This window comes from Brachypodium distachyon, chromosome 2, assembly GCF_000005505.3.
Source record: "Brachypodium distachyon strain Bd21 chromosome 2, Brachypodium_distachyon_v3.0, whole genome shotgun sequence".
NCBI classification, from domain to species: domain Eukaryota; kingdom Viridiplantae; phylum Streptophyta; class Magnoliopsida; order Poales; family Poaceae; genus Brachypodium; species Brachypodium distachyon.
This window is the reverse complement of record NC_016132.3, coordinates 19,268,892-19,279,831: the sequence shown is the minus strand read 5'-3', so window position 1 is coordinate 19,279,831 and position 10,940 is coordinate 19,268,892. Positions and strand designations below refer to the sequence as shown.

At 47.1% G+C, this 10,940-nt stretch overlaps 2 protein-coding genes across 2 annotated transcripts; both read left to right on the top strand.

Moving 5' to 3' along the window:
- Positions 1 to 601: 601 nt before the first annotated feature.
- On the top strand, positions 602 to 4,582 carry LOC100832751 (4-hydroxyphenylacetaldehyde oxime monooxygenase). Its single transcript, XM_010232940.3, has 3 exons — positions 602 to 1,026; positions 2,844 to 3,442; positions 3,524 to 4,582. The coding sequence occupies exons 1-3, from the start codon at positions 654 to 656 to the stop codon at positions 4,142 to 4,144; spliced, it is 1,593 nt and encodes a 530-aa protein (XP_010231242.1). The 5' UTR covers positions 602 to 653; the 3' UTR covers positions 4,145 to 4,582.
- Positions 4,583 to 6,909: 2,327 nt separating this feature from the next.
- On the top strand, positions 6,910 to 7,720 carry LOC100842746. The gene is made up of 3 exons (XM_003568176.4): positions 6,910 to 7,125; positions 7,210 to 7,271; positions 7,410 to 7,720. Exons 1-3 carry the CDS (start codon positions 7,029 to 7,031, stop codon positions 7,512 to 7,514), a joined length of 264 nt encoding a protein of 87 aa, XP_003568224.1. The 5' UTR covers positions 6,910 to 7,028; the 3' UTR covers positions 7,515 to 7,720.
- The last annotated feature ends 3,220 nt before the right edge of the window (positions 7,721 to 10,940 follow it).

The following is a 10,940-nucleotide window of genomic DNA, read 5'->3' as shown; positions in this document are numbered from 1 at the left end:
ATTTTTATGGCACCGTCACATAGAGCTCATTGTAATATTAATGATTGGGCTACTAATCGGATAAAATAATTGTATTTTACTTTCTGTTACCAATCACTTCTTTTCATTGGGAGGATTGTGAGGATTAGCAAACCATGATTCTGAAATGTTGGAAGATATTTTGTTTTCTTTTTTAAATTTAGTATCGTGAGCTTATTTCGTTCGGGAAAACAAGTAGATTTCTTTTTCAAATTTGTATCACTGGCCGGGATACAAGTCCGAGTTGACAGGCCTCATGGATGACCCTCCGATCGCCTCGTCTCAGGACCCGTGGCACACAATCTGTGAAGCTATGAGGGCTCGAAAGAAAGAACTCAATGACGAATGCTATGTGATTTTCAGAAGGTATAGAGAAAAAATCTTTAGAAGAAACCTTTTTAAAAATGATGTTTGTTGATTGTCAAAGAAAAACAAAATGAGAAATTTTTTATGCATGTCTTCGAGTTCATCATTTTATTTTGTTATCGCGTTGCAACGCACGGTCATTTCGGCTAGTAGTACTAAATATCCGATATATATGAAGTGCTGATTTATGTCCAGCCATCCCCTCATGCAGTCATCCCGTCTTATTTAACCGTTGGCAGCGATCGACCGTCCCACAGTATCCTGACTCCATGTTTGCCCCTTCTCTTCCCAACCCATCGTCATTGGCACCTCTTCTCCCATGGATATCACCACTCTTTCTCATCCCTCTCCTCTGCCTCTTCTTCATCAGGAGCAGTAGTAGCAAGAGAGAAACACAGGGAGCAGCAACAAATAATGGTCCTCCTGTTCCTGGCCCCCCGAAACAGCTCCCCGTGCTGGGCAACCTCCTGCAGCTCGGCAGCCGGCCGCACCGGTACTTCCTGGCGGTCGCCCGGGAGTATGGGACGGTGGTGCAGGTGCAGTTGGGCCGCGTGCGGATGGTGGTCGTCACGTCGCCGGAGGCCGCCAAGGAGGTCCTCCGGACCAACGATCTGCAGTGCTGCAGCCGGCCCAACTCACCAGGTAACATATGTGTGCGTTAATTCATGGCAGCCTTAATTCCTATTTCAAACTAGTACTTCCTATTTTTGTTTTGTTTTAGCCTTGTTATGTTCTTGATGAGAAATAATCCGTACAAAGTTTCTGATAATTTATAATTGCAACATCATTTTCGTTATTTGGGTTAAAGGTAGGCGACAAGATCCTTCTAGGCTTACATTATCTTAGTAAAAGGGACAAGAGAAGATAGACTTGGCCTGTGCTTCCTCAATAATTCAGGCACGAACCGTAGCTAACTTGTGTATCGGCCTGCACGCGAGCCGGCTAAAAAGCTCGCCTATTGCCCGAAGATGGCGAGCCGAGCCTGGCTCAACCCGAAACCGATTTCAAGTCCAGAACTGAGGCTCGGCTCGGGCCAAGATCGAGGAGCCCAACAACACGGGCAGGGGTTTGCCTTCGACCTCGCCGGCGCCGTCTCTTCTGTATCCAGATCTCCCGCGAATACTCTTCCGGTATTCGCTGGCGACGGCAACGTAGCCGTTGCTGGAGCCGATGAGGCGATTGCTGGTGCAGAATGTGCCCAGATCGGTGAGGATGCGACTGATCTGGCGGCGCATGGAGAGGCTGGTGAGGCTAAGGACGAAGAACGGGGCGAGCGCCAGGTAGAGCTCGAAGGCCTTTGTGGCCTTGATGAGCGTCGGTGGGTACGGCAGAGGAGGACCGAGGGGAACAAGAGAGGAGAAATGAAGAGACAGAGGTCTCGGCCTCTCGGGAGAATACCTAATAGCATTGGATCAGGTCGACTTGATAGACACGTACCATACATAATGGTCTAGAATTCGGACCATTTGTAAGGAACACTTAATTTTTATCAGAAGAAACATATGGACAGTCGTGACTGTGGTTAAAGCGTAACAACATTTATGGTTAAAGTGTAAAAGAAACATAGAGACCGTCGTGACGTTTTATGGTTAAATCAAGTGTAAAAACATTTATGGTTGAAGTGTAAAGAAACATATAGACCGTCGTGACGTTTTATGGATAAAGTGTAACAACATTTATGGTTAAAGTGTAAAAGAAACATATAAATTGTCGTGACGTTTTATGGTTAAAGTGTAACAACATTTATGGTTAAAATGTAAAAGAAACATATAGACTGTCGTGGTGTTTTATGGATAACGTGTAACAACATTTATGGTTAAAGTGTAAAATAAACATATAAATTGTCGTGACGTTTTATGGTTAAAGTGTAACAACATTTATGGTTAAAGTGTAACAGAAACATACAGACGAGTTATCATTAAAGTGTAACAATATTTATGGTTAAAGTGTAAGGCATTTTCAAAGATGAACTTCCATTTGTCCTTCACGTTTATCCATTTGAAGGTTGTTTCGATGGACCGGCAGGCCGACAAAGGCAGAAGTCAGGCCCAGGCACATCAGCCCGCTGTGAAATCGCTGTTTAAGAAAAATGCAACAAAAAATGTTAAATGGGCCGAGCCATGTTGACCCACGTGTCCGAGGCCGAATCCCGGGACGGTCCAAGCCGGGGCACGAGCGGCACAGCTCGATAATAAACGTCTTTTTTTTTTCGAAAAGGGTCTGAATCACCATCTCTGTCTTGAAATCTCTACTAAACCAAAAAAATAAAATTTGCACTCTGACTTTTTTTTTGACGGACTGAAGCCATATACACCTTCAGAAATCGCAATTTTAAGCGACTGAAAGAGAAACAGTTCGAAGCAATGGAGGACTGAGAAAAAACCGGAAGAACATCAGCAGCTAGCACAAGAGAGATCACTAATCTCGCCTGCCTCCGTCCGTCGGCCATATATATGTAGGTGCAAGGACGCTGAGCTACAACTTCCTGGACGTGGCGTTCGGCCCCTACAGCGACTACTGGCGCGACATGCGGAAGCTCCTCGTCCTGGAGCTCCTCAGCACGCGCCGCGTCCAGTCCTTCGCCTACGCCCGGGCCGCCGAGGTCGACCGCCTCGTCGGCTCCCTCTCCGCCGCCGCTGCCGCCGGCTCACTATCCACCCCCGTCGACCTCAGCGAGAAGCTCTACGCGCTATCGGACGGCATCATCGGCACGGTGGCCTTCGGGAAGACGTACATGTCGGACTCCTTCGACAGGAGCAGCTTCCAGGGGATGATGGACGAGACGCTGCGTGTCCTCGGCAGCTTCACCTTCGAGGACTTCTTCCCGTCCTCGACTCTCGCCCGGTGCGCGGACTTCGCCACGGGCGCCGCGGCAAGGCGGCGGAGGGTCTTCCGCAAGATTGATGCTTTCTTTGATGCCGTCATTGACAAGCATCTAGAGCCTGAGCGGCTCGCGGCTGGCGTGCAGGAGGACTTGGTGGATGCGCTGGTGAAGTTGTGGAAGGATCCGGATGGGCCTCTGGCTCTGTCCCGTGATAACATCAAGGGGATTCTCATGGTACTAAAACTGATTAGCATCGATTGGTAAATTAATGGTTAGAATCACAAATTCACAATCAATGTCCATTTTTCACTAAAGGATACATTTGCAGGTGGAATTGACACGTGCGCCGTGACCACGATCTGGATCATGTCGGAGCTGATGAGGAACCCAAGGGTGATGCGGAAGGCGCAAGCCGAGGTGCGTGCCGTTGTCAGGAACAACAACGACAACAATTCCAGAGTTAACGAAGAAGGCGTCCAGAGGCTCAAGTACCTGAAGATGATAGTGAAGGAGAACTTCAGGCTACACCCACCGGGCACCCTGCTGATCCCAAGGGAGACAATGCAGAGCTGCGAGATTGCGGGGTACAGCGTGGACGCAGGCACCAGGATCCACGTGAACGTCTGGGCCATGGGGAGAGACCCGGCGATATGGGACAGGCCGGAGGAGTTCTGCCCTGAGCGGTTCGAGGACTCGCAGGTTGATTTCAGGGGGTTGCACTTTGAGCTCCTCCCGTTTGGGTCCGGGAGAAGGGCTTGCCCTGCCGTCGCCATGGGCGTGGCCAATGTTGAGCTCGTGCTGGCCAATCTGTTGTACTGCTTTGATTGGGAACTTCCTGATGGGGTGAAGGAGGGGGATATCGATATGGAGGAAACAGGGCAGCTTGTTTTCCGTAAGAAGGTGGCTCTTCTGCTTGTGCCTGTTAAACGACAGTAGGATCTCTTCGTGTTGTTCCAATTGCCGTCAGGAGTTCCAAGGAGCTAGTAACAAAGTTGTTCGATAAACCCGTATTGTAATACTAGTAGAAGACACCATGCTATCAGGTAGAGTGTGATGATAACTTGACCGGCCGGACTGTCTGCATACTAGGTACAGTAATAAGTCAGTAGTAAGTCAGGAAGTAAAGGTTCAGCGTTGGCCATGTTGCTAGTAGCAAGTAGCAACAATGCTAGTACCAAAATTGGCGCAAGCGCCGTTTCATGACAATGATATGGCGATGCGTCAAACCCCTGATCGAGATGGGTAATGGAGTCTCCGGGCTAAGGGTGACAATGAAAAGAAGTTCTCATTCCGTCGTTGAATTGTCACCGATGTTTACCTTTTGTACTTAATGTTTATTTTGGTGCAAAAGGAATCCTGAACTTTTCAAATCAACCACACACTCGTTTTACCGGTTTATGAGCTGACGTGGACATCATGTGGCGATTTTTGGACACCAGGTGACAATGAAGTGTGCTGGTTACATAGTAAGTATATTATAATTTGATCAAGACTTTTTGAAAATTTGAAGTAATCATTTAAAATTTACTATTCACTCTAAAAAGTAGCTGCACCTGAGAGCCATGTCAGTATTTCACCCATCTCCCGCTTCCGCTTGGACAAACATATGTTCCTTCCGGCCCATGTCATGTCATGCATGGCCGCTGTCCTTCCCCAAGCCGGCCCATTTTGTGGACAGATGCTTCGCGTCTCGTTGCTTTCCGAGGCGCTTCTCACGATATGAGAACTACAGAAGGAATATATTTTTCTTTTGTCAATTTCAGGGCTACATGTTTTAGAAAAAAGGCTTTTCATCCCAGCTTTATTAGAAAGCACGATGAGAGCTACACCATGTTTCATTTTTGTCACGATGCGATTCCTCGAGTTACAGTCAGCATCGTGATCTGAAACTTCAAAAAGAAAATAGGAAGAAAACGGAATTCCCATTTTGGATTAAGTTACATCAGACCCTCATGTACTGTCCTTAGGGTTTTGCTCAGAAGCCGAAATGCAAACTCACACTCTTTCTGCTAGAGTCATTTCCCGCCTCTCATGTACATGCACAGGAAAATAAAATACTCCATCTGACATTAAATTTTTTACTCAAATTTGACCAAATATGGATGTATCTATTCTTAAAAAACATTTAGATACATGTAATATTTTGACAACAATTTAGAATCGGAGGGAGTAACATCTTGCACATAGTCTTAGTAAAGTTAGGCTAATCTTTAGAACTGCACATTAATTTGGACCACAATTGTACGCTTTGAACAGTGTGATTGATACGACTAATTAAGCTGGCAGAGGCTCAACAGTCAACAATATCCACTGATGCCAGTGACAACAGGAAGTCAGGAAGGGTCTGAACTGAAGTATGAAGTGGTGAGGGAGGTGACAGTTCCAGCCGTGTGACTTCACATTGACTCCAAATTCTTCCGTAACTTTCCGGAACGAAGAACATTTTGCTTTTGGACCACCGGGTTGACGTACACCATGGGGTGAAAAAGAGAGAATCCCTCGTCAGAGACAGCAAAGAGAACTTTCGGGAAGAGAAAGGAAACGGGGCGATTTTGTGGTATGCACCTTGAGAACACCGGAAAGTCATCTCGGTGCGGTCCCGTCGGGTACTGTACTGTTGTTAAGCCGTCGAGAGGCCTACGGTGGAGTAGCCCATTTAGGTTTACACTGTTCCGTTGCCTTCGCTGCGTGGTCACGGAGCAGTAGTTCCGTTACGTCCGTCCAACGTCTGGCCATGAACAGTCGAGCGGGGCAACCGCTGGAAGAGTGCTCGTGACTCACGGGTCTGAGCTCCGAATCAGCTCGAGATTTTCTGCATCCGAATGAAGCGAGCTGGCGGCTGGCCTGGTCGAGGAAAGAAACTCCTCGAGCTGACGGGAAATGTAGGCAACGCACTTACTGATTGGTCTATGTTTTTTTTTTAAAAAAAATTTGGTTGTAAATGAGTTTCTAGTTATCCTCTCACAATTTTTTATCAAATCTTTGGTCAAGTATAGGCTAAAAAATTATTGACCAGATAATTGTCAAGCCGGATTTTACCGAGTTTGATAGTGCTATTTTGGCCGTAAACCAAACATACATTATGCTCCCCGTCGATCTTATCGATGATGGGAATGTTTTCTTGCCTTTTGCTACTCCCTCCCATCCATAAAAAATATCGTCTATTTTGTACTAAGCTAATACAACTTTTTTATTAAATGGACGACATTTTTTATGAAATCAGAGGAAATACAAGAATACGTCAACTATGCACTGACCTTTCGAGAACTTCTTTTAAGTATCATATACACGCGTGACGAATCACCATATGCATCTCGCTGTTGACGGGTAAGTTAGCTATCATTGAAAGAATAGCACCGATTAATCTTACCATGGTTAAGACTTTTATACAAATCTAGAACCTTGTGGTATCTACTAGTTTAGCACGAAAATTGAAGTTTATAAAGGATATTTAAGTGCCAATGAATTTTAATATCACCTGCTCTTTGTATGCCTATGAACTGAAAAGGATAGGTTCTCCTGTTTTCGCATACAAAAATACCACAAGTACATCCACAAGAGAAGACTTCGCAGACCATCCTCCAGCATCCAGACAGGGGAAAGTAATCGAAGTTGACCTTTTGTAGTCGGGCAAGGAGAGAAAGCCATGTGAGCAGCCAGCTTGCTAGCCCTGGTCCAACTATAAAAACCCAAGCACTAGCAGGCAACGCCCACCAGTTTGCCACCCACCCAGCATCTCATCACGCCATTGCCGACCATTGAGCCAGAGACAGAACAGAACAGCGGCGCCGCCAATTCTCCCCTCGCCACCGCTCCAACAATGGAGTCTTGCCGCTCCAGGAAGCATCTCCTTGCCTTAATCCTTGCCGTCGCCCTTCTCCTAATCCTGCAGCCGGCGTCTGCGGTGCCCACGTCAAGTAAGTACTGACTACTCGGTTCTTCAATCTCTCGATCCAGTATGTTTCTGTCGCTTATCAGTCGGCTGTTGTTTTTCTTTGCAGGAAGCTTGCACTTGACGAGGAACCTGCAGCTGCACCCGCCGTCTCTGCAACTTTCTCCTCAGGTACCGTGTATACGCTGTTCTTCCGGTCTGATTGTCTGAATATATACCTGGCTGTCGAATTTGTGTCTAGATTTAATAGTCCTGATGCACGCGCTGAGAATTAATCGATGTACGGTTTGGATGTGGTCGATCTTGCAGGAGATGAGCCTGGGCAGGGCGGCGGCGAGGATGGACGTGGAGGTGGTGAACGACTACCCCGGGTCCGGCGCCAACAACCGCCATGACCCTCCAAAGGGTCCCTGAAGCAGCTGAACCAACCTGGAATTTCTTGCTAGCAGCTAGTTTTACCCCTTTAGCAGGCTAATAACTGCTAAAGAAACAAAAGTGATGCTTCGTTCCGGTGTCTTCTGTAGTTGTGTTGGATGGATCAATACCTGTCAGCAAGTCTCCATGTAAATGGTGTTACGGATGTCAATACAGTTTCAGACCGAACCCTTCTTCTCTTGTCAGTTCCTCCTCAGTGTGTGTGATCCAATCAGTTAGCGCACTGGTTACTCCAATCAGTTCTCCTTTTTTTTTCTCTGTTTCTTTTTCTGTAGAAAATTAATTACTCCAATTATTATGTTGACGCACTGATTGATTCGAATCCATCGATCATTGCTCTCTTGACCTCGTTTCTGCAAAGGTCGATCCTATGTTCTCTTCTTGTCCGTAGAGACAGTCGACACACGGCGTCTTGTTCGTGAATCGTGACACGTTGGGGACGTTGGACCTGCGTGAGCTCGTGACTTGTGAACTACCTCAGCTAGTCCAAAGCTAAGGAAAGGTATGGGACAGCTCTACTGCTCGACACTGCCTGGCTCGGATTCTATCGTGATGTGAGAGTGAGATGGCAGGATGCTGTCCTGTAAGCCAGAGTAAATACCACAAAACTTAGGTTCAATCGGAGGGGTTCGTATAAATTTGCCACAATTTTAGAGGGTAATTTTTTTCACTTGACCCGAATTCTTCTCGAGATTAAAGCATTTGACAGCAAATCTAACAAGACGACAGACCCACCTGCAAGGCCCTACGCAGTATTTGTTTTTTCACTTGACCCAATTCACCAGATTAGAGCAACTTGGGGATATAGTTCACAATGCACCCCACGAGGCCCTATCCCATATAATTTCTTTCAGCGAAAGAGGAGAGATGGTAAAAAAGCTGAAAAGTACATAAGGTTTACACCAAACTGATAGGCTAAAAGGATTTGTGATAAATATTTTGATAAACAAAGCAATAATTTGAGTTTTTCTCAAATTGTAGACTTTGATGAACATTTCACTCTTTTATAAAATCGTACGTTTCCTTTTTATTTTTTATTTGGTTCTTGTTTTTGCAAGTGCATTCTTTTTATTACTTTCACTTTTCCAAAATTTATATTTCTTTAGTTTCTCTATTGAACATGTCACGCAGATTGCAATAATAAACCACGAGCACAGGGTGTAATACAATACGCACGATATGTTCGCTTTTAGGCTGTACGGTGCGATACGTTCGCTTTTACTCCGTAGATTACAGGGACGAAATCTAAGATTCCACGATGATTAGAGAGTTGAAATGTGAAAATTTCTAGTGCCTATAGAAGTAATCCCCCTACAGAAACACGTGCGGTTCCTATAAAATTCGTCTGATCCAAATCCATCGTCCTTTCAGTGGCCAAGAATCGCCGCACTGTTACACGAGAAAGCCACAACTAGCTAGCTAGCCGAACACCGTTTTGAACATTGACTTTGCTGCGTCCGTGGGGCTAGCGCCGCTGTAGAAGAAGATGCCCCCGCCAAAACCTACGTCGCTAGCAATCTGGGAACGATGGGCCGTCAGAATGCGACGCATTGACATTTGCTGGTTAATAATTGGTGTCGATCCTCCAATTTCCAATCCTCTCACAAGTTTCAACTCACTGGGATTTAGACAAGATCGATCGTCATGCACATATATGCGCTACTCTACAAATTCAGAAAGGAATTCTGAACTCGCTGCAGTGACGATGGATGTTGCTGATACAGTGGATAAGCTACGAAATGTTAATAATTAGAGAAAAGTATATTTTTGGTCCTTCAACTTGTCGGAAAATTCGTTTCCCGTCCCTCAAAAACAATTCGTACTTTTTTATCACTGAACTTTCAAAACCGGACACTTTTAGTCCTTAAGGCTATCCGAAGCGGTTTGTCTAACCACGTGTCCGGTTTGCACTTAATCCCGTTGACGAGGAAACGACCCTTCGAGTACTCAACCTTCATATACCCGATACAGCCCAACAGAGGGTCCACTTAAAAGCCCATCAAGTATATGCAGGTTGAGTCCCTCAAAGTGCGGCTCAATCCAAGGAACATCATCTTTTCATACCGGAATGAACTGATCTGATTGTAAGCTTTCCGGTTATCACGTCCGAGACCTAGCTGCCAGTATATAAGGCTAGGAGGGGGATCGGGAATGGCCAACCTCTACACACACGCCAGATTCATCTGCGCACCATAGCTTTATAGCTTCTCTATAATCTCGATCAATACGATACACCAAAAGCAGGACGTAGGGGTATTACCTTCCGAGGGCCCCGAACCTGGGTAAACCTTGTGACTTCCTAAGTTTTTGTTAGTCGACAAGATCGCTGGTGCACCCCGTGCTCTCCCTCAGTCGAAAACCCTCGAGTTAGGGTACTGCCGAGGTAGCCCCTCGTCATTGGCGCCGACCGTGAGGAAGAAGTGCATCAGATCTACGATCTTCTCGACCATGTCGCTCTCAATCCGCAACGTGACAACCGTGGAGGAGCCGATCCGCTTCGGATCCTTGAGCTTCTCAGCTCACCCGCCGACATTGCGCTCGGCCTTCCGCAACCTTCGCGATCTTCTGGAGCTGTCGTTCAGAGGTTTTGACCTCCGAGTCAGCCGCGAAGGAATCATCAGCTTCACAGATCTGTCACTGACAAGACAGATCTGCGAGTCTCTGGTGGCGTCACCGACTGATCCTTCACCATCGATGTGCTCGCTGGGCGAAACAGGGCAAATTTTGGCCAAATTTTTTCGCACCGAGTGCGATTCGCACCACTCGGTGTTCGCTGAAGCTTCCACTCCTTACAACGTCAATACCCGTTCGAGTGTAGCAATCAATCCCGCTGATGCAACTATGATCCGTCGCATGACCTTGGCACAGGTCTTCGCAGCGGAAGTAGGCGAGAGCAGTGGAGATGGACAACGCGCCGGCAAAACCATCTTCGCCGAGGCACGAGCAAGAGACGTGACCAATGATCGGCCAACGATCATTCTCACGCCGGAAGAAGAAGCTCGGGTCGAGGCTGCTCTTAACGGCACCAACCCTTTGCTAGCAGACGCCACGCGCAACGAGATGATGGCATACCACCATGCGCTAGACACTACGCATGCTCGACTGCGAGAGGAGCAGGCGGAGCTCCAACGGCGGAGGGAAGTCGCCGACGCTTCGAGTGCTCGTAGACAGCTCTCAGCACAGAGTCGCAGTGCCTGCTCCCGGAGCACCCCCAGATACAGAGCGCCGCGCTATCAATCTCGGTTGAACAATATCCCCGAGCGAGATCGCCTCGGCAAGACACGCAAGTTTGGAGGACGAACAGATGACAGTCAATACCCAGGGAGAGTTGCTTCCCCGGACGCCACAAGGAGCTGTGGTCGTTGAAAACACGTACCTCCTATCCACCATGCCACCGGATGACGA

Coding starts and splice junctions, on each gene's coding strand:
- LOC100832751 (XM_010232940.3), top strand. CDS start 654: ATGTTTGCCCCTTCTCTTCCCAACCCATCGTCATTGGCACCTCTTCTC. Junction 1,027..2,843: donor CAGCCGGCCCAACTCACCAG/GTAACATATGTG, acceptor ATATATATGTAG/GTGCAAGGACGCTGAGCTAC. Junction 3,443..3,523: donor ACATCAAGGGGATTCTCATG/GTACTAAAACTG, acceptor TTTTCACTAAAG/GATACATTTGCAGGTGGAAT.
- LOC100842746 (XM_003568176.4), top strand. CDS start 7,029: ATGGAGTCTTGCCGCTCCAGGAAGCATCTCCTTGCCTTAATCCTTGCC. Junction 7,126..7,209: donor GTCTGCGGTGCCCACGTCAA/GTAAGTACTGAC, acceptor TTTTCTTTGCAG/GAAGCTTGCACTTGACGAGG. Junction 7,272..7,409: donor CTCTGCAACTTTCTCCTCAG/GTACCGTGTATA, acceptor TCGATCTTGCAG/GAGATGAGCCTGGGCAGGGC.